This window comes from Triturus cristatus, chromosome 2_1 (assembly GCF_964204655.1).
Source record: "Triturus cristatus chromosome 2_1, aTriCri1.1, whole genome shotgun sequence".
NCBI classification, from domain to species: Eukaryota; Metazoa; Chordata; class Amphibia; order Caudata; family Salamandridae; genus Triturus; species Triturus cristatus.
In genome coordinates this window covers 499901462-499924858 of record NC_140581.1, presented here as the reverse complement: position 1 = coordinate 499924858, position 23397 = coordinate 499901462, and the positions used below count along the sequence as shown (strand labels likewise).

At 50.7% G+C, this 23397-nt stretch overlaps 1 protein-coding gene across 1 annotated transcript in view; it reads left to right on the top strand.

The window, feature by feature from the left end:
• LOC146865547 (baculoviral IAP repeat-containing protein 1-like) overlaps positions 1-23397 on the top strand; it is a 932191-nt gene that overhangs the window by 317972 nt on the left and 590822 nt on the right. The window contains exon 4 of the mRNA XM_085632362.1: positions 15595-15676. Within this exon, the coding sequence (XP_085488488.1) occupies positions 15595-15676 (82 nt within the window). The remainder of the gene's footprint in view (positions 1-15594; positions 15677-23397) is intronic.

The window sequence follows — 23397 nt, the reverse complement described above, 5'->3', positions numbered from 1 at the left end:
TCATAGCGAGCCACCGGGTCCAGCGAAACGTATATCCCCAGGTACTTAAAGCCGCTCAGAGATACTTGGATCGGAAGCCGAGGCGGCAGGAGAGGAGGACCACCGGAGATAGGATAGACGCAGGATTTAGACCAATTGATCGTGAGACCCGAGTTGTTCCCAAAGGAAGTCAGAACGTCAAAGAGGACGTTGAGCGACTGCCGCGGTGAGGTGAGATACAGGAGAATATCGTCCGCATACAGCGAGACCCGGTCTTCGAAGCCCGGGGCCCACCGGATCCCTCTAAGCGAGGGCTCCCAGCGGAGCCAAGCAGCGAGTGGCTCCAGGGCGAGAGCAAAGAGCAAAGGGGACAACGGGCATCCCTGCCTCGTGCCCCTGCCGAGGGCAAAGGGCCGAGAGACCCGCCCATTCACCACCACCTGAGCCATGGGTCCCGTGTAAAGAAGCTTCACCCAGCCAATAAATCCTTCCCCAAAGCCAAATTTAGCCAAGACAGCCCAGAGGAATGGCCACTCGATGGTGTCAAAAGCCATCGTGGCATCCAAAGAAACCAGCACGGCCGGTTCGGAGAGGAGCTCCGCCCTGGCAAGGGCGCCGTGAAGACGCCGCAAGTTAAGAGCGGTGTTGCGATGCGGGATGAAGCCGCATTGGTCCGGATGAATAAGATCGCACACGACGCTCAACAAACGATTGGCAAGGACTTTCGCCAGGATCTTAGGCTCTGCATTTAACAGTGAAATAGGCCGGTAAGAAGTACAGCGGTCTCGCGGCTTGCCCTCCTTGGGGATCACGACTATCGTGGCCAAACGCTGGTCGGCCGGAAGGGAACCCGCCGCAAGAGACTCACGGAACATGCGACTGAGGAAGGGCGCAAGCTTATCAGGGCGCAATTTATATAGCTCAATGGGCAGACCGTTGGGACCCATAGCCTTGCCCGAGCGAAGGGAGCGGATCGCGGTCGCTATTTCATCCGCCGACAAGGGGGCGTCCAGCCGCTCACGGTCCTCAACGGACAGGCCGGGCAAGGCAATATCCCTCAGTAGAAGGCGAGAGTCGTCCTCATCCCTGTCAGTCACTGGGGAGTACACAGCCCGGAGGTGGTCGGCGAAACATTCCACAATCTCATCCGGCTCAGTCACACACACACCATCCGCAGCACGCAACTCCGGGACCACACGATTCACTCTCTCCTTCCTGTCCAGCCACGCGATCAACTTTCCCGCCTTGTCCCCGGCGTCGTACAGTCGACCCTGCTGCTCCCTATACATAGTTTTGGCCGCGTCAGTGACCAGGGACCTATATTCAAACTGTTTCAGGCTGAGGGCATGGAGCCCGTCCGGAGTGACATTCGCCTCCAAGGTCGACTCCAGCCCCGAGATGTCAGTCTCCAGCCTCACCACTGCCTCACTCTTGACCTTCTTAGCCACCACTATCTGGGAGAGGGCGTGTCCGCGGATCACGGTTTTAAAGGCTTCCCACAGGGACATTGCAGACGACACCGACCCCTCGTTATCAAGGAAGTATTGGTCCATAGCCTTAACCAGGCTGTCGCGAGTCGTAGGGTCTCGCAGGTACCATGGGTTAATGGGAGCGATCCGCCCTGCAGACCGCGACCCGGTGTCAAAAAGAAGCCACAGCGGAGAATGGTCGGAGATACCCCGCGCCAGGTGCCTGACCTCTCGAATCCGACCAGTCTGCGCCGCGGGCATAAGGAAGTAGTCTAACCTAGAGAGACATCCATGCGCCCCCGAGTGAAAGGTGAACTGACATTGGGTCGGATGCATTAATCTCCAACTATCCACCAGGCCGAAGGTCTCCAACATCCCGCCCAGCCATGCCTGGGCAGCGGGGAGGGTCCTTGGTGGGTGACGATCCAGTTCACCCGAAACCACAGAATTAAAGTCCCCGCCCATGAGCAGGAGGCTGTCCGGAAGGTCAAGCAGCATTCGACCCAAGTCAGTGAAGGTGGAGTTCTGGAGGCCCGGGGGGACGTAGACTGAAACCAGGGTAAGGGGCTGCCCCTCCCACCTCCCAATCAAACACACATAGCGCCCTCTGTCATCCGAGACTATCTTAGTGATCTCCACCGGAAGTGAGGTCCGCAGGAGAATGCCCACCCCCCTGGAACCAGTTGTGAAACCAGAATGGGCCACGAGGCGGTATCCCCCCCTGTTCATTGCATGACAAACATTGCCAACCAGATGCGTCTCCTGGAGAAACACCACATCAGGAGTCAAACGACGCAAATATTGCAGTACTACACCACGCTTGATACGGTCCCCCAACCCATTGACGTTCCATGACATAAGCCTCAACCCGTCCCCCCCCATCCCCCCCAATAGATCAAGGGTCCCCCAGCCTGCAGCACAGCTCCCAGATGTGGACAAAAATCAATACCTCGCCCTGTAAACAAAAAACACACAGCAAAACAAACCCTCCTCCCCCCCAACCCCACCCCAAGTCCAACTCCCCCCACCCTGCACCCCTGCGGGCCAAAAAACCCCCCCAACTTGCAGTGTGCCTGTCGCCCCACTAACCCCATTCTACGAAAAGACCCCAGAGGAGGTAAGGGACCCGTCCCCGCCCGCCCCCCTCACTGGTCCTGGTGAAACACAATATACAAAAGAAATCAGACCCAACTGTACAGTGCAAAACGGCAAAATCAAGGACCAAAAGTCATTCTAAAGGGGACCCGTCACCAGCGGTGCCCGCAGAGGGTCCGGGAAGGCCACCTCCGTCCGGCAGCGAGTCCAGCCAGTCACTTGCGGCCACAGGAGAGTCAAAAAAGGCTGTCCGATCCCCATGTTCCACTCGGAGTTTTGCAGGGTAGAGCATCGAATACTTTAGGCCCAGCTCGCGGAGACGACGCTTCACCCCTTGGAATCCCATCCGCTGTTTCTGGACCAGTTGCGTGAAGTCCGGATAAAAATTGATGGTCGAGTTCTCGTGACGAACCGGGCCGTGGGTCCGTGAGGCCTGCAGAATAGCGTCGCGGTCCCTGTAGTGGAACAGTTTGGCCACGATAGGCCTCGGGGGGGCCCCGGCCGTGGCCGACCGCCCGGAACTCGATGGGTCCGCTCCACGGCAAAGAACTTACTTAGGCCAGCCGGGGACAACTGTTTCAGGAGAAGTTCCTCGACCACGAGGTCAACCGGGCGGCTGTCGGAGGACTCCGGTACACCTATGACGCGGATGTTGTTGCGTCGGGCCCGTCCCTCGAAGTCCTCAAGCCGCCGGGCCATATGATCGTTGACCACCCTGATGTCTCCAAGCGCGGCCCGCAGATCCGACACCTCCGCACCGAGGGTGGAGGTCCGTGTATCGAGAGCCTGGACCCTCTCGTTAGTTTTGAAGAGGTCGGCCCGGATCAGGGTGACATCAATCGCGACAGTGTCGATCTTACGGGCCAGGGCCTCGTATTGCGTCGCGATGGTTTCCCTGATGCCATCAATGGCGCCCATAATGTCCTGCAGGGAAAGTTCCGTAGAGACGGTCGTGCCTCCCCCCGCAGTATCCGAGGGGAGGCCAGCAGCGCCAGGGGACCCCCTGCCCTGGGTGTAGCGGTCCATGTTATTGCTCTGGACCGCTCCCCCGCGGAGGGAAGCCTTGGTCTTGCGCCCCTCGGGACCCCCTTTGCCCCCCATGTGAACACGGTCACTCAAGGGGACCTCCAATCAAGAGGTGTAAGGGCACCAGCCAGAAGACCACAAAATGTCGGTATAGGGGGTCCGAGGCGATAGGCACTCTAGTGGCAGGTGGAGGAAAACCTCGTGCAGAGGCCCAGGAAGCACCTCGCCACCCCGAGCGCACCCGCCCGCTGGTCTCCTGAAGTCCAAAACCGAAACCGAAAGTGGTGGATCGGCAACTGGCACCGCGCTGAAGCCGCTGTTGTTCAATTGCAGCCCGGCCCCACGGGTCACCTTCACCTCGGTCACCTCCGTCGGGTGGGTCCCAAAAGTTCCGACGACGACAACTCAGGATTCCCAGGTCCAATTTGATTTTTGAAAAGAGATATATGCTCAGCTGGTCTTCATCTCCCAGATTCCATAAACCACGTCAGGATATTCTCAGGATAAATTCCGAGGAGCAGAAAGGGTCCGGGGAGCCCTGTGCTCACGCGACCATCTTGGATGCGCGCTAGGCTCCTCCCGATATTTATTTTTAAGTCTAAATTTACCATAAATTTATGGTAGGAGTTAAGGGCACGTTGTAATCCTATCGAGGTCCGAGCCATGATTACGGCGTCGTCTGCGTAGAGTAGGGCGGGAATTGGGCGTTTCTGCAACTGTGGTAGGTCCCGACACCCTTCCAGCATCGCTTGTTCCAGACCATTTTTATAGAGTGTACAAAGGAAGGGGGCCAGGACACAGTCCTACCTTACCCCCCTCTCCACTTTGAACGACTCCGTACACTCTCCATTGATACCAAATCGCACCCTAGCAGTCGCGTTTCCATAGAGTTCTCTTAGGAAGTTAATTATGGTGATATCCACACCCATTGCTTCCAGGATTCTCCACAAATTAACATGATTTACACAATCGAATGCGGCTTTTAGGTCTACGAAGGCCATATACAATTTTCCCCCTTTCTCGTTTGCATATTTTCCCATAAGAAGGGTCAAATTAAGACCTTGCTCTATGGTGCCCAATCCTTCCCTGAATCCAAGTTGGAGATCCGACAATACATTATTGTCCTTTGCCCATTGTTGTAGGCGGTTGAGGACAATACGGCCTGCCACTTTGCCTAGTGTGTCTAGCAATGAGATAGGGCAGTAACATGCCGGGTTCTGTCTATCTCCCTTCTTGAATATCGAAACTAAGATAGATTCCGACCATGATTCAATGAGTCCAGCAATACAGGAAGCTTCCAAAACCCTTGTTAAAATTGGAGACCATAGCCACATATTATCCTTAAAAAGGTCTACTGGGACCCCATCTGGACCCGGGGCCTTTCCCCCCTTACTAGCCCTTAGTGCAGACTCAACCTCTGCTAAGGTGACATCGAGGGCTATAGGAAACTCTATCAGTTGGGGACAGGTACTGATATTACCTAAGGCTACTCCTTCATACCTATCCTCATTGGACAAACCAAAGATCTGAGAAAAATGTTCCACCCAATATTTTTCATCTATTGTGATGTCTACAGACGGTGTATCTGCAGTTGACAAAAGGGGGGATTTAACCACTCGCCAAAAGGCGATACTAACCTTATTAATACAGGCTTTGTGCATCTCTTCCATGTTTCTTTTTCTATTTCACTTTTTCTTAGTTTCACTACCCGGTTATATGCTTTTCTGAGCTGTCTGATCTTCAGACTGTCCCTATCCTTTTTATGTAGCGCAGATTTAAAATCAGTGTATGCTTTTGTACAATTTTTATTGAACCAGCCCTTTCGCCTGTCATTTCTCTGTTTCAATTGGACTTTCAGTCAATCCTTAATAACATTTGTTATTTCTATGTAGCTTTTTAAAATTTCATGATGTGGAGTGGAGGGATCTAAACACTTCATGATAGAATTTAACGTTTTTTTGACCACTACTTCTATGAACTCCTGTGGTTCAATTTTGTTCCATTTTAGAGAATATCCATTTACTTTTTTAATTTACAGATTTCTTGGCCTATAAATCCTCTTACTCTCACTTCTGCCAATTTTATACGGATAAGATAATGAAATGCTCAATGGAAAGTGATCACTGCTAGCGTTTTGATGAGTGCCAAAATTCAACAAGCAGGAAGCATACCTGTTTGAAATTAGAATGAAATCTATGATTGTGCTTGTGTCAAGAATTCCTGTCATGCGAGGGGAGGAAAACGGTAACCAGCGAAAACGGACTACATCTCCCAGGATGCTTAGCGGTTGAGAGGTTATGTAAACAGGAGAGCTGTTACATAACTCAAGGAAAACACGCCCTTATGTAAACAGGAGAGCTGTTACATAACTCAAGGAAAAACACGCCCTTATGTAAACAGGAGAGCTGTTACATAACTCAAGGAAAACACGCCCTTATGTAAACAGGAGAGCTGTTACATAACTCAAGGAAAAACACGCCCTTATGTAAACAGGAGAGCTGTTACATAACTCAAGGAAAACACGCCCTATAAAGGGAGGAACCGGGAGGTACAACGCTGTTGGATATTGTGTTTACACCGACGTACCTGCTTAGTGAAGAGCAGTGTTCCGGAGTGGTGCTCCAGTAAGGCAAGAACGGAGGTAGGTCGAGTCGTTACTCCCTGGGCCGTGTCTTGCCCCATCGTCACCTGTGAAGGACCCGGAAGCTCTACCGGATAACCATTGAGCTTCGCTTTTTGACTCGGCTGAGTCAAAGCGCAGTGGCGCTTTTGCTGGTTGGAGTCGTAACTCCCAGCCCGACCAGAGATACAGGGACTGCCAGCTGTAACGCACACCAGGAGGTGTTTGCCGCGTTACAGACTCGGAAGTCCACAGGATCGATCGAGCGGCTGCTCTCGGTTCAGTCTTCTTTGCTTGTGATTGGGGTATCGGTGACGCATCACCAGGAGGTGACTCCGCGTCCCGGTGCAGTCTGAGGAAGAGGTTGAGCGGCTGCTCCCTTCAGGTAGAGACCCCGGCTGGGTGTTTCCCTGACTCCTCGATTCTCCCCAACACTCTTCGTGCCCCTCACAGCCTACCGATTGGCATTGTCGGCCATTTCATTTCTGCCCTCTGTTGGCATACGCCGGGATCGGCGTATATGCAGAGGACGGTTAGGACCATCCGTGCTGTGGGCTGGTAACGTACTTAGCCTGGAGGATTCCAGTGACTATAACCTTTGTTTATTCCTTGTATTATTTTTGCCTTCATTAAAATAACTAAACCTTCACAAGTGGTTGCGTTCTCATTATCGTGTCTCTGCTTTAGCGACCGTGCAAATTGAATTGGCTGCCTCCAGGCAGGAAACAGCCGATGTAAAAGCCAGACTGGATGCTATCCAATTGGACCCGCTCACGCCCAGCACCTCCCTCACGAACCAGACCCCTGCGGTAGTAGTGGAAATGCCGGTAGCCGTCCCCTTGGCAACACCAGAGAGGTACAGTGGGGATCCTAACACAGTGCAGGTATTCCTCACACAAGTGGCGCTACATTTATCGTGCAAACCAAGGGCGTTCCCCACGAGTCAGGCTCGTGTGGCTTTCCTTATATCCTATTTGGCTGGAAACGCGGCACAATGGGCCGTACCTCTGGTGAGCAGGGACGACCCCATCTTATGTGATTGGGGTGCTTTTCGCGAGGAATTCCTGAAAGTCTTCGACAGAAGGGCTGACTCGTACACGGCGGACCGTGAAATGCTTGAGTTGAGACAGGGGTCCAACGACCTGGTGCAGTATCTCAACGCGTTCCGAAGGCTGGTTGCGGAAACCAAGTGGCCTGTTGCTAAACAGACGGCGCTCTTCCATCACGGGCTGTGCGATGAGCTCAAGGACGCTGTGGCTCATATTGACCCACAACCCAAGACATGTGAGGGCCTTATCAACCTGGTATTACGGCTGGAACATAGGCTAAGTGAAAGAAAGGGGGATCATGGGAGAAAAGGAAACTCCCTTCCATCCTATGTGACAGTGGGAAGTCCTGAAACCTCCACCGCATCCAAGGGAGAACCCATGGACATCGGCGCAATACGAGCGAGCCTCACAGCCACGGAGAAAGAGTCACGCCGTAAACAAGGGTTGTGCCTATATTGTGGCAAAAAAGGCCACTACGTACGTGAATGCCCTGCCAAACCGAAGACGTCACGTTATCGGGCCAACCGGTCGGTAACAGCCGTGGTGGACGTACCGGCAGAAAACTAGAGGACTCCCAGACCAAAGAAGGGGCATCTCGGAGTCACTCAACCATCCCTTCACTTTCCAACTCGGTCACTAAGGGACAACGACACCTGTTTCTCACGGTGCACGTGGGAGTGCATGACCAGTGGATACCCGTTGTGGCCATGGTGGATTCAGGGGCCACTGGCATGTTTATGGACCACAACGAGGCATGCAGGCTAGGGCTAGTGCTTCTTCCCAAAGCTGTACCCGAAGACGTCTATGCTGTAGACGGAAGGCGATTGGTGACGGGGCCCATCGGGCAGCACACGGGGGTCCTTCCGATGAGATGTGGGAGGAACCATTTGGAACAAATCGATTTTAACATCATCCGAGCGCCCCAATATGGCGTCATATTGGGATTGCCGTGGCTACAGAAACACAACCCCTCTGTGGATTGGCCAACACATCGCATCGAACTGACGTCACCGTATTGCATCCTGCATTGTGGAATAAGAACGGAATCCCTTGACGCAGATGAGAGCGGGAGTCAGACGGTGGCTACAGCGGCAGAAAAAGATGTGGCTCTCCCCCAGGCTTATCACAGTTTTGAGGATGTATTTGATGAGGTGAAGGCGGAAGTGCTACCACCACATAGACAGTTTGACTGCCAGATCGACCTGGTGCCAGGGGCCAGCGTTCCCAGCGGCAGGCTGTATGCCCTGACGGAGCCTGAAAACGTGCATCTCCGGGGGTACCTGGATAAACTCCTCAAGCTAGGATTCATCCGCCCGTCCAAGTCTCCGGCCGCCTCGCCACTCTTCTTCATCCCGAAGGCTAATGGGGAGCTGAGAGCCTGTGTGGACTTTAGGGCATTGAATGCGATAACCGTAAAGAATCGGTACCCCTTGCCTCTCATCAGTGTACTTCTGGAACAGGTCAAGAAAGCTCGTATCTACACCAAGTTGGATTTGAAAGGGGCATACCATCTGGTGCGCATGAGGGACGGAGACGAGTGGAAGACCGCCTTTAAGACCAGGTTCGGCCTTTTTGAGTACCTCGTCATGCCGTTCGGTCTGTGCAACGCCCCGGCAGCCTTTCAGTACTTTTTGAATGAGGTATTCAGAGAGGAGTTGGATATCTACGTGGTCGTATATATCGACGACATCCTCATCTATTCGTCCAGTGTGGAGGAGCACGTACACCACGTCAAAGCTGTGCTCCAAAAGCTGAGGGAAAACATGCTGTTTTGTAAACTCAGCAAGTGTGACTTCCACGTCACATCCGTGGAATTCCTCGGAGTGATGCTGAGTCCAGAGGGACAGGAGATGGCAGAACGAAAGATCAAGGCGGTGAAAGAATGGCCGGTGCCCCAAAGCGTGAAGGACGTCCAAAGTTTCATTGGCTTCGCCAACTTTTACAGGCGGTTTATAGATGGATTTTCAGGATTGGTGGCCCCAATCACACAGCTACTGAGGAAGTCCAAGGAGTTTGTCTGGTCCCCTGAAGCGAACAAAGCCTTTGAGGCCCTGAAAAGCGCCTTTGGTAAGGCGCCGGTGTTGGCTCACCCCGATCCGGATCTCCCCTACGTGGTGGAAGCGGACGCATCGGATGTGGCGCTGGGGGCTATCTTGTCCCAACGCAACCACGACACAGGGGTGCTTCATCCCGTTGCGTACATGTCCCGCAAACTCAACGACGCCGAACGCAACTACCATATTGCGGAGAAGGAGCTTCTCGCAATCAAGGACGCCTTCACCGAATGGAGGCATTGGTTGATGGGGGCAAGACATGTGGTATCGGTGTACACGGACCATCGGAACCTACAGTTCATGACGGCCACAAGACACCTTTCTCCCAGACAGCTGCGGTGGATGATCTTCTTTGCGGGGTTCAACTTCCGCATCACATATCGGCCGGGGACGGAAAACCGGAAGGCGGACGCCCTGTCCCGTCAATCTGCAGTTAAGGAACCATTGCCTGCGACCGAGCATTCCATCATTTCCCCGAGGATGGTATTGGGGGTTATCCAACCGGATACTTTCCTGAGGGGAATAAAGAGAGGGATCAGGTCATTCGCATGGCGGAGGTGGCTCCTCAGTCACTGAGAATGGCAGCTGAAGGACGGGATACCCCTGAAGGGCAGGTGCCTATTGATACCCACGCCTAGGCTAAGGAAACAAGCATTCATCTGGTGCCATGACTCTCCATGCGCAGGTCATTTGGGCTTTGAAAAAACGGTGGCTAGCATGGGACGGCATTTCTGGTGGCCAACCATGAGAGTGGATGTCAGGAGGTGGGGACAGGAGTGTCCTACGTGTGCTACCATGAAGGCCGACCATGGCCGAACCCAAGGGCTCTTACATCCACTTCCGACCCCGGATAGACCATGGGATAGCATATCACTGGACTTCGTGGTGGGCCTACCGGTAGACCAGGGGATGACGGCAATACTGGTGGTGGTGGATTACTTGACGAAAATGGGGCACTTCATCCCCTGCAAGAGAGTCCCTACGGCCGGGGAATTGGCGTCACTACTCCTAAAGAATGTGGTACGACTGCATGGATTACCTGGGGTGATCGTGTCGGACCGGGGGTCGCAGTTTACTGCGCAATTCTGGAAGACTTGGTGCACTGCGCTGCATGTTAAGACCGCCCTGTCCACCAGCTACCACCCTCAAACGGACGGCCAAACCGAGCGCCTGAACCAAACGCTCAAACAGTAGCTGCGATGTTTTGTGGACCAGGGCAGGGAAGAATGGGTCGACTTGCTATGGGTTGCAGAGATAGCCTATAACAACGCCACTCACAGCTCCACACAGTCATCTCCGTTCTATAGCAACTATGGCCAACATCCCAGGTTCTTGCCATTTCTACATCCGTTCAGAGAGGACAGGATTCCCGCCACAGCGGACAGGGTGGCACACATAAAAGACACGTTGATGCGCTCAAGGGCTGTCCTAATAGAGGCCAAGAGAAGATACAAGGCTGCGGCAGACAGGAAGAGAAGGCCCGGGCCACTGTACCGCACTGGAGACTACGTCTGGATATCCACAAGAAACATGAGGTTTCGAAAGAACAGTGTGTTCCATCCCAAGTACATGGGCCCCTATCGAATTACCAAGTGTATGGGTCCCGTGAACGTGAAGGTGTGCTTGCCCCAGTCATTGCGGATACACCCTGTCTTTCATGTATCATTGCTCAAACCAGCACCCTCCAAGCCGTCTGGGACACCTAGGCCGGTATGCGTGGAGTCGGAGGTGGAGTATGAAGTGTCGGGCATACGGGCGTCCAAATGGCGCAGGGGGAAGCTGTGGTACTTGGTTGCGTGGAAAGGCTATGGCCCGGAGGAGCAGTCATGGGAACCGGCTGAAGGGGTTCATGCTCCGCGCTTGGTCTCCTTGTTCCATCGGCGTTTTCCTGCCAGCGCTGGACCCGTGGGGAGCCGCTGAGAGGGAGGATGTACTGTCAAGAATTCCTGTCATGCGAGGGGAGGAAAACGGTAACCAGCGAAAACGGACTACATCTCCCAGGATGCTTAGCGGTTGAGAGGTTATGTAAACAGGAGAGCTGTTACATAACTCAAGGAAAACACGCCCTTATGTAAACAGGAGAGCTTTTACATAACTCAAGGAAAAACACGCCCTTATGTAAACAGGAGAGCTGTTACATAACTCAAGGAAAACACGCCCTTATGTAAACAGGAGAGCTGTTACATAACTCAAGGAAAAACACGCCCTTATGTAAACAGGAGAGTTGTCACATAACTCAAGGAAAACACGCCCTATAAAGGGAGGAACCGGGAGGTACAACGCTGTCGGATATTGTGTTTACACCGACGTACCTGCTTAGTGAAGAGCAGTGTTCCGGAGTGGTGCTCCAGTAAGGCAAGAACGGAGGTAGGTCGAGTCGTTACTCCCTGGGCCGTGTCTTGCCCCATCGTCACCTGTGAAGGACCCGGAAGCTCTACCGGATAACCATTGAGCTTCGCTTTTTGACTCGGCTGAGTCAAAGCGCAGTGGCGCTTTTGCTGGTTGGAGTCGTAACTCCCAGCCCGACCAGAGATACAGGGACTGCCAGCTGTAACGCACACCAGGAGGTGTTTGCCGCGTTACAGACTCGGAAGTCCACAGGATCGATCGAGCGGCTGCTCTCGGTTCAGTCTTCTTTGCTTGTGATTGGGGTATCGGTGACGCATCACCAGGAGGTGACTCCGCGTCCCGGTGCAGTCTGAGGAAGAGGTTGAGCGGCTGCTCCCTTCAGGTAGAGACCCCGGCTGGGTGTTTCCCTGACTCCTCGATTCTCCCCAACACTCTTCGTGCCCCTCACAGCCTACCGATTGGCATTGTCGGCCATTTCATTTCTGCCCTCTGTTGGCATACGCCGGGATCGGCGTATATGCAGAGGACGGTTAGGACCATCCGTGCTGTGGGCTGGTAACGTACTTAGCCTGGAGGATTCCAGTGACTATAACCTTTGTTTATTCCTTGTATTATTTTTGCCTTCATTAAAATAACTAAACCTTCACAAGTGGTTGCGTTCTCATTATCGTGTCTGTTAAACGATCCTGAGACGTTCAGGGCGTTACAGCTTGCTCCTCTGCCATTAAAGGTCTGTGTGAATGGAATTGGTGGAGAGGACAGCTCATTCGCAAAACCTAGTTCCAGCACAAATAGAATCTCATTTAGACAGTCACCATTGGTTGTATGGGGGAAGTGGGGTAGGCTACTATTATTCTCATCAGCCAAGCCACATGTTAAATTGTTATTTTTTGTACAAAGGGAAATATTGAAGTCCCTCCCCTCCATATGAATAAAACATTTTGATTACAAGTATTCTGAATTTGTAACCAGGCATTTCTAAGTTGCTTTAAAACATCCCCCAGGTATTCCTTCTGTACGTTGTTATAGAAGTTAACCAATACGTACATGTCTTGCTTGGTCATATTGAGGGTTATTATTTGATAGTTAGCTTCTGACTTTACAAAAGATATTTCCTTAATCGTAATCAAATTAGAAATATATACTGTCAACCCCCCGTTAGCCCTCCCAAAAACTGACGGAATAGCTGGAGTATGATAAGTTTTATAGCCCTCAATATGAGTTTCAGCAATGGCCCATGTCTCTTGGAAGCAGAGAATATTAAATTTCCCCACAAAATCATACCATATGTGGTTAGTCAATTTCGATCGTATACCAGATATATTCCAAAATAAAATTGTAAGACTAAGTTCATTTATAATGGATACCTGTTTGAGGTTAGCTGTCGTTAACCTAAGTAAATTTACAGCTAAGCTTGTGGCCGTAGTTGTACCCTGCTAAGTCTCTAGACTCGAATTTACTATTAACCTGTTACTGGTCGGGTTGTTGACTAGACTCCTGGTCCGTGGTTCTAAAACATTTCCTGAATGTGGTCCATGCAGGCTAGGTTTTGAGATAGAGTCTATGCGGTATGAGCCAGGGGGAATACATCCCGATACTTCCTTTAACTGCGTTTCCTGTGGCTGGGCCAGTCAGTCTATCTCTTCCATACCCGAGAGCAGGATAAACGGATTCTCGGTCGGGAGATTGTAAGTATAGTTATGCCTTGACGCGGTGCTTCTAGTAATATCATCTCTATCTACCCTAAAGGGTGGTTGGTAAAAGAAACCCAGTGGCAATATATTAATCCCTCTTGATAATACAAAGTTATTTCCTGCAAACTATATAATATTTTTCACCAATAGAGGTGTTCTAAATGTTAAAACCACACAGTGCCCTGGTAGTGTTTTTTTACTTTTACCTATCCACTGGATCCTGCGTGCCATCTTAAACTCAGTAAAGAGTTGTTCAGTAAAACTGACCTGCATGCTAAGCCAATGTAATGCTTTGTTTCTGAGCGTTTCCCATGTTTCGTTTTCTGAAATGCCTAATTTAGGTACGTTTGCTAAGATGACCTTATACGGTGTTGCTGCTGGGGGTAGATCTAGATGTTGACCTCTACTAAGATCATCGTTGCGTGCTTCTAATTTATTGGAGGTAGAGTAATTTGACCTGCGCTCTGGGATTTTTTCCATACTTCTTCCGCTTCTGCCCCTATTCGCTATACTATTAGAGTAATGACCAGTCATATTGGATTTATAAGTGTCTAAATTGGGGATGGAAGTTCTTTCGGGAGAGTTACTCTCACGAGGAGTTATTAGTTCTTTTCTATGAACAATGTTGGAATAAGTTTTTGAGAGATCAACGGTGCTACTTGTTTCCTGATTATCATTTCGTCCATTACTGGAGTCAATAGATGTTTGTTTTTTGCTACTTCCACTATGTAAGTAGTTGGTCAAGGAGGCTTCTATTGCAGATATTCTTTCCCCCATTTTATCCAATGAGACTCGCAGGTAGAGGTCTAATCTCTCTACCAGGACTGTTGGTTTTTTTAAATCGTTGGCCTGTAAGTCAGTCTTTCTTTGGGTTTCTTCTTTGGATTTCCAAGAGCATTTTCTTGTCCCCATTCTTATTTTGTCCCTGCTTAGTTTGTTTTAAGGTATTAGGGGCCAGACTAGTTTTTTATATAATCTGTCCCTCCTTCGTGCGCATTTTTTCTTTTATCATTTATAATCGGATTTTTTTTTTTTTCTGGAGGGGTTGTGTAAAACAATCGGAATCGCTAAGTATTATTTCATCTGACACATTTTGGATGCAACCATTCTGGGGTGAACTATCCCTTAAACTCTGCCCAAGAGACTCAAATGGCTCTATGTCTTTGTCTCTGTCTAGTTCAATATTTGAACAAGTCGTGCCTGCCACTATTGACTCTTCTACTGATGATATTTGTTTGTCTGGCACCAGCGGCAGCTTCGTTAACGCATATTAGGAGTGGCTTGCAATGGATGGCAACAGGTAGAGAAAGCAAACAGGCGTCCCGCGCCGCGGGAGCCCCGATGATGCTTTATGTGCCGGATGGCGCGGAAGTGATGCAGCTCTGTAGCGATCCACGGAAGGAGAGAGAGTGTCTGGCACCAGCGGCAGCTTCGTTACCGCATATTAGGAGTGGCGTGCAATGGATGGCAACAGGTAGAGAAAACAAACAGGAGTCCTGCGCCGCAGGAGCCCCGATGATGCTTTATGTGCCGGATGGCGCGGAAGTGATGCAGCTCCAGTCACTATGTCCCCTCGGATATGTGGTCCTGGGCAGTCCACGGAAGGAGAGAGAGTGTCTGGCACCAGCGGTAGCTTCGTTACCGCGTATTAGAAGTGGCGTGCAATGGATGGCAACAGGTAGAGAAAACTAACAGGCATCCCGCGCCGCGGGAGCCCCGATGAGCTTTATGCGCCGGATGGCGCGGAAGTGATGCGGCTCCAGTCGGTATTCCCCCTGGGATATGTGGTCCTGGGCAGTCCGCGGAAGGAGAGAGAGTGTCTGGCACCAGCGGTAGCTTCGTTACCGCGTATTAGGAGTGGCGTGCAATGGATGGCAACAGGTAGAGAAAACAATCAATAATGTACACATTTAAGAAAATTCATTTGTAGTTGTTGGACTGCAGCAGACTGGGTTCCAATCATAATAATGTGCCTTCAAATGGTAAAGGGGAGTACATAAAAGAGTTTTATGGGATGGTTTAGCCAGATGAGAAGTAATGAAGATTCTCGTGAAGTATTTGGCTGTAAAGAGACGTAGGGTTCTGTGTCCCAGTAGGATAATGCTTGAGCCTGAGGCGAGAGTGCAGTGCTATTAGAAAGGTTCCTGGGAATCTATTTTTGATCTGCCCAGATGCATTTTTAAAAATATACAGACACACACACACGTGTATATTACTTAGTCCCATTTATAATTTGAAAATGTATGTTTTTAATTTTAGGTGTGGATTTCTTCGCAATAAAAAAACAGAAAATGAAATTGAGCAGTACATACAAGATTATCATGGATTCAAAGGAGTTACGGTAAGAATGCTGGTATAAATTGTGCTGGAAAATAAAAATATGTATGCATTCAAAAACAACCTCCATCTCCACTCAAGACTGCATGCAATATTTTATTGTTTTTTTTTTAAATAGCATAACATTTTCATTTATTTATTCATTCAATTTATTTTTGTTATATCCTCAAGTCATCCTCCAACCACTGTGTCGAGCCTAAGAATTTGACCTCACAAAGTATTTAGTGTCAGGTTGGGTTTCTAGAGCATGCAGTAAGTAGCAGGGCCACTGATTTGGTATATGTGGGTGAGCAGCACATGACAACTCAAGAGAGATGTGTGTGTTCAGTAGAGCCTGGATTGTAGAACAACAGGTTTATTGCAATGGTAAAAAGTATGGTTGTATAGCTAGGATTGTGGGTGAAATATGAATTTCATATTCATAATGAGAGCCCCCAAACCAGTCTGCAGACCTTTACGATTCTCAAACCAGCTTGGATTATACGGCATGAAGGACAAAATTATGCGGCACAAATTCTAAATTATGAAGCAGATTTGCAGTATTACTTTCATCCATTTGAGGTAAAACAATATTTTTATGAAATTTGCAATTGATGTACCAAATACCTTAAATCCATATCTGTGCAGTAAACATTTCTGTAGCAGCACACGGTGCATTGTACAACATGTCGGGAAAATAAAAGGCAAAAGGGTACATAATGAGGCAGGGTTTCACGTGGAGCTCAGACCCCGTCTCCCACCCCGTTGCGCACGCCCTTCATTCATTAGCAATGAGGGTTTGTTGCACTTAGAATGATGAGGCTTGAGATCAGGCGCTCTGGTCAACTGCCACGGAGGGTTGGGCGCGCCTTGCTTTTAAAAAATAACAAATAAACGGAGTCCGTTCCTCTGATCAATGTATAATTATACACGATATGGAACTTTCTGTTTGCCATCCTCCCAGAGGGTCAAGCAATGTGCCGAACCTGGGATGGTGAATGTGCTCCTCAGAATGAAAGAATTCAGAATTAAACACCTAAATAGTTCACTTGCTATATTTCTTTTACCTAGTTACAGCGCGCCATGATTTTAGATATCAGATGGCAGCCCCTTGGTATTCTAGGCACTATAATCAACCCACAGTCCATCTCCACTCCTCGCTTAGGACTCCACCCTCCCTTAGGCATGGAATTCATGCCATTGTTAGGGCGGTATGAGCTCCTGGTAATTGAAACTTCAACACTTAGCTATAGCACCCACTTTTAGACTATTGCCACTATTCCTAAATGAACTGTGCTGTTGATTTTTGTTTCGAATGCCATGTCATCGCTTTTGCAGACACCATATCCTTCTTAACAACCAGACATGTTTCAGGAGTTGTCCACCCAGACGAACCGTCCCAGGTCTCTATTGCGGCACTGGAGGACACTGAGCACACGCATAGTGCCAATATCGGCAACAGTTGTCACAAAACACATAAGTACATAAATAAACCACACGACACTGTATTGTAAGTGGAGAAATATTGCTGCAGGTTTATTAGCATAACCAATATGCAAACATGGTGGGTTATCTTACGGGCGATCCCAGGGCAGGCCAGCCCCTATGCCGCCTGCCCGTTTGATAAGCCTCGAGTCACCATGGCAACGCCAAATGGTGTATACCAACTATTGGGAGGGGCCACCCCTCCCATCCGTGGACCCCCAGTCCACTTGCTTCACACGCCCCCCCCCGTGAGGGGTGGGCGGAGCATACATGGCAGCCCCCGGTTGCTCAGACCCACAACCGCCTGTCGGCTAACGGGGCGCCGTCGTTCTTCCAGGGGACAACGCTAAAACATCCCTGGGTATCCTGGATTCGCACCCCGCGGTGCTGCTGCATGATTTACCCCTTGGTATGTGCAGACCCTGGATCGCCCTGTAACTCCTCCCGCAACACAAAGTAACATTGTTAGAAAACCTAACCCCCCCTTTGTACCTCCGGATGCTGGGTAAGCTGAGGGGCGGTCAAGGCGAACGAGAGGACAAGAGGGCGAGGAGGGGGCGGAGACAGTATAAATACCCCTGTCTCCTCCCCGCCCCCGCCGGAAGCAGCCATCTGCTGGGGTCTCCCCTGGTGTACCCAGGGACTAGACCTCCCACCCCTGTGCCTTCCTGTGGCACTAAGGCAGCCGCCATCTTAGGGGGGGGCCGCTGCGCAACCCCCCCCCCCCGGGCAGCCTTACATAGTGCCAATATCGGCAACAGTTGTCACAAAACACATAAGTACATAAATAAACCACACAACACTGTATTGTAAGTGGAGAAATATTGCTGCAGGTTTATTAGCATAACCAATATGCAAACATGGTGGGTTATCTTACGGGCGATCCCAGGGCAGGCCAGCCCCTATGCCGCCTGCCCGTCTGATAAGCCTAGAGTCACCATGGCAACGACAAATGGTGTATACCAACTATTGGGAGGGGCCACCCCTCCCATCCGTGGACCCCCAGTCCACTTGCTTCACATGCCCCCCCCCGTGAGGGGTGGGTGGAGCATACATGGCAGCCCCCCGGTTGCTCAGACCCACAACCGCCTGTCGGCTAACGGGGCGCCGTCGTTCTTCCAGGGGACAACGCTAAAACATCCCTGGGTATCCTGGCTTCGCACCCCGCGGTGCTGCTGCATGATGTACCCCTTGGTATGTGCAGACCCTGGATCGCCCTGTAACTCCTCCACAGCCTTGGGAGTCGCCACCGTCACTACCAGGGCCCCCCACCAAGGTAGACCTATTTACTTTCAACCTGCTGCAGCCAAAGCTTCCCCTAGGCCAGTAGGAAAAGGTCCATGCCTAAACTAGAGAGGTGCACCCCATCTCCCTCCAGGCACCCTGTGGACTTGGCGTGTGTGAGACCATGCATGAAGAAGCCAAGACCTCTTTGCTCTGCGCAACTGCGCATGGCTCCCGGTAGGCCTTTTTTACCTACAGCATGCTGATACCAGGCTTCTCCCAGGTCCAGCCAAAACAAGTCTACGCCCAACCGGACCGGCGGCCAGCATGCACCATCAGGACAGGTTCCCCCATCCTTTCTAAACTCCCCCGTGGATTTTTGACTGAAAAGACCTAAAACCTAAACTAGGCGATGGTCCAAAGTTACCGTTTCATGGCTGAAGAACAATCCCTTTGGCAAGACACTCCTGCCTGGCAGTGTCAAGCGGGAGGAGGTAAGAGTTGACAAGCCCGCCTTACTTCCTCTTTCACTCAGATGGAGTACGTCCATCGCATTCCATCAGTCATCCCCAAATGTGAAGCCTCGCCCTCCCAAAATTCTGCTAGTATACCAGGGAGAGACAGGACAGAGTGACCACAGAGGAGAACCAGCGTGTAAAATTCTTCTCTATTTTGAATACTGGGGAAGCTAATTGTTCTCCAGCTAATTTGTAGCCCAAAAGTGTTACCCCGGGGTTTCCCTTAATTATATGGACCAACTCACCCCCGTTGGAAGGCCACTTCCACCACCTGCATAGCTGCCAGCCAGTGCTGGAGGGTGGGAGAAGTTACCCGGTACCGGTACTCGCATTAATGGTACCTGTTTCGTCGAACTCAAGGACGGGCGACTAAGTGAGCAACCAGGCTCCACCCTAGTATCCAGAGGTCAAACCCAAGCCCCTCTAAGTTCTGCTGCTTCACCTGCCTGTTAACACGAATCCCAGGGCAGACTACCGGCCTGTAAGCTATGCATGGCCATGCCGGAGCTAACACACCTCTGAACAGCATGACAACAGGCTAACCACCAGCATTGCATTCTGAATGTTCCTGACGCTGCCAAGAAACATGCGCATAACTAAAGCAACTGGGACCATGCCATAAAAGTATCAATTCAGCCTTCTATGAATGCAAAAATGTGCTCTTGTGGCGATCCGTATTAGTGTTCTCTCCAAACCAGCCGCCCTAACCAGACAACCCGCACCCTCTCGGCAATGGCACACTCCCACCCCAGCTGCCCTAGAGTGCCTGGTCGTGTGTGGCCACAACCTACGTTTTATCACTGACGTTATATCGGGGTATGATGACACTCAACTAACTCCACTGCTGAGTGTCCGTTGCACCATCGCAAGTATGCCTTTGCCTACTCAGTGGCTGGATGTAAAGTTAGATGACATTGGCAGCCCAGTCCCAGGCGAACATGGCAGCTTTACAGTTTCTGGTGCTATAGACAGTACCTGTAGCTTGATGAACAGAAAGCAATTCCCTAGCTCCTGTTGAGCACGAAACCCACAACAATTTCTCACCATGGTTCAATACCTTTATGCTGCTCAACATTTCCTAGCAGAATGTTGACAAATCTATGTTCTGCAATGGCACTACTTCGCAGCCTGCACCATTCTGCCAGTGCCGAAAAGACCTTTGTCCTGCTGCCTGGCTAAGCAATCTTGCCCTGTTCTAGAAGCGCCCGCTTCAGCCCTAGAGCAAACAATTCGCCAGTAACCCCAAACTGGCCCTGATACGAAACAAACCATGCCAGGCACACAGGTGAGTGTAATAACTAATAGCAGGTCTAACAGCGTCAACAGGCCTCCTCAGCTTACAATAGGCGTGATGGAGTAAGGGTTTCCAGTGAGAATAAAGATGACAGCAAACACAGCGAGAGGAAGCGGCCAATGACCTGCCCCAAGACTCTACTAAATCCTCCTACCGAATGATGTGGGAGCTCACCAACAACCTCTGTCCAAGCCTGCCAACCCCACAAGTATTTGGACCCCTATTGCTCCAAGGATTGGAGGGGGGGGAGGGGCATTCCTGTCTGAAGATGTGTGTAATGGAGGACATGCGTCCTAGAGTACCTATTGTTGGTTGCAAACGAGTACCTGATGTGTTTAAACTAATAACAGTAGTAGCAACTCAATCAGCACAGGGCTAGTAGCCCCCCCGTCCTACAACTGTGTGCGACACACAGGGAGATTAACGGAAGGCTAACCCCAGTCAGACACAGAAAGACCCCCCATGTGGCCGTGCCCAAAAACCACCATCCCGCATCAAACCGACCCGATGGAAAGACAACAAGCGCCTAACGCTCTACACCCGCGGAAGACCCAGGAAATAACCAATCGGTTAACAATCGAGTAAATAACAACGGACATCCTTTCAGCATCTGGTGGCCTACCCTTCAAAAGTAACCTGGGAGCCCAACGTCAGGCATCAGAACAGGCCTCGGCACCTGTGGCGTGTGTGATCTTTGCCCACTACCGTGTGAGCCGGGGCCCCCGTTGCGTTTTTTTTATTTATTTTTTATGATCGCTGAAGCACACGTAAACCACCCTAGCTGTTCCTTGCCGCTAGGTCATCCTACCCTCAGGATCCCCAATGAACGACCAGGTAACATTAACACTCACTCAACACTAGGCGTACTTCTTTGCTTAGCTAGGTGCTGGATGCAAAGTGACACCTCCCCCTGCTCCCGACCATAGTGGTGAAGTGTCCCAGGAGTGCTCGGCTAATATAAAAGACCTCGACAGAAACGAGGGAGCCCTGTGCAGCTACAAGTGTTTTCCAGAGAAAAACTGGTCTGCAGGGCTACCCAGCATGCTCCGGCACTGGCTATGGCATACAGACCGTCCGCCAACACACCGCGCATTTAATAGGTGTTCCAAGTCCACTCGGCCTAATTTGCCAATGAAACAAAGCTTTGCAAGCAAGCCCCCCCAAAACCAGGCCCAGTCCCCCGCTGCGGCAGGAATACTACCAATCAACCTCCCATCTCTCATCCTCAGTACTGGCTAGACTATGCCTCTTTGGTGCATAAGATAAATGAGTCATCATTGTGGCTAACAGGCATATCCTCTTGAAAAATACCTCCGATCAGGCATGGTAAGGCCGGGTCACCAACACTACTAGCCAAACTTACTAAAGTTTCACACTCCCAGGCCCTTACAGTGTAAATAATATTTGAATCAAAAGGCACATGGGATACCTACGGGCCCCGAGCCCATCCCGATGAAGGATGTGTATTACCAACAGTGAGAGCTGTAGTCATTACTGGTGAGCCCAGGCAAGGTCAGGCAGATCATTGCTTCCCCAGGTCTATTTACAATGTTTACTGAGATACCAAATACGTTAAAGACATCTGCAATGCATGAACGACTTACACAAAAGGCTGGTAAAGCAGTGGACACCGAGAGATGTTGCACTTGGCCACCAAGAACTCACACAATAGGTCAACCTCCCTGGCCCAATGCAGGCAATAACCGGGAAATCACACCTCCTTCCTGGACAAGGGACGTTGACGAACACAACAAAACGGGCCCCTCACCCTATGCCATTGACCGACTCGGGCCCACGAGGTAATCTACTGTGGCGGAGGACACCTACCCCCTGATGGATGCTGTTAACACATTACCCCTTCAGGAACATAGCCTCCAAGGTGGCCGACTCACCACGTGCACTCCGAAAGTTTTCAGCCCGGTAGAACTCAAGCAGCGTCACCCAATCTCTAAGACAAGCAACAATGCCATGACATGTCAATGCATGGGAGGAAGGCAAATCAACCACCGCTAACCCAAACCGCAACAAGGGACATATGACCTGTCTTTGAATGCACAGCACATGTGGTAAAGACAGGTTTTAAATGCATATTTATTGTCCATTCACCACCAGCACAATAATTTAGAATAGAGGCACCGTAGACTTAAACAGTTCCTTAATTAATGGAAAGTGTTGGGACATAAAGCGGCGTTTAAATCCCAAGAGCATCTGGCCATCTTCCACATGCAAGTAGAAGAAGCTGAGCATCAAGTTTGCCAAGAGGTCAGGTGATTCACTAAAGGTCCCAAAAGAGAAGTGCGAGGCCATATTTTGTATTTAATTAAGTTCAACTTTTGGCTCTTAGCAGCTCTTGCTGCATATAGACAAAGTTCTTCCCCTACTTCTTTCTTCACTCTCCCAGTCTTAAGGACTTTATGGAAGTTTGTACAAGGGTTCCTCTCCAAATATGTTGGATTCTCCCCGGGATCTTAACAATGAGTTATTTCCACGAATGCCTTCCAACTCAAAGCCCCTGCATATAGCTGCAGTTCACCGTTTGTGCTGCGTTGCGACTACTTCAGTACCAAATTGTGTGATGCAGACCCTATGTTTCATTAAGCCATATATCACATTTCACAAAAACAAGGCAATGATATACATGACCCCTACTTTCTTCCTCAAAGTTATTTCTAATTTGTGCCAATCAGAATATGTTTTCCCCTAAAAGCCCTTTCCATATATTTCCTTGCCAGATGAAAATCATGAAGCAGAGTTCTTAAGCAGAATTGAGGCAGTCTACTCAACTATGCTTGTCTCCATAACATGACTCAAATGCTGTAGAACTCACACACTCTCGCGGAGAAACGGCAATGGTGTGGCCAAGGGGCAGGGCTTCACGCAGTACATACAACGCCAACAGATCAGAATGGTCACCAAACAGGCCTCCCATCCAAGTACTAACCATGCCCAACCCTGCTTAACTTACACAGTGCCCTGGAATCACCACAAGACTAGCGACTGCATAAGAGAGCAGTGCCGAGGGAGAACAATCGTGCACCCAGCGCTAAAGATATCCGTCCGTAAAGCAGCACACCGCTCTGCTGGGGAGCGGGCGAATGCGCGCCCCGGGGACCGGGATGCAGGTCGGGCCTAGTCTCGTGCAAAAACTAACAAACCCCAGCCGCACGGTCATATGAGGGGGAGGGGGGGGGCGGAGGGGAGTGTGAAAGCAGGCCGATGGCCGTG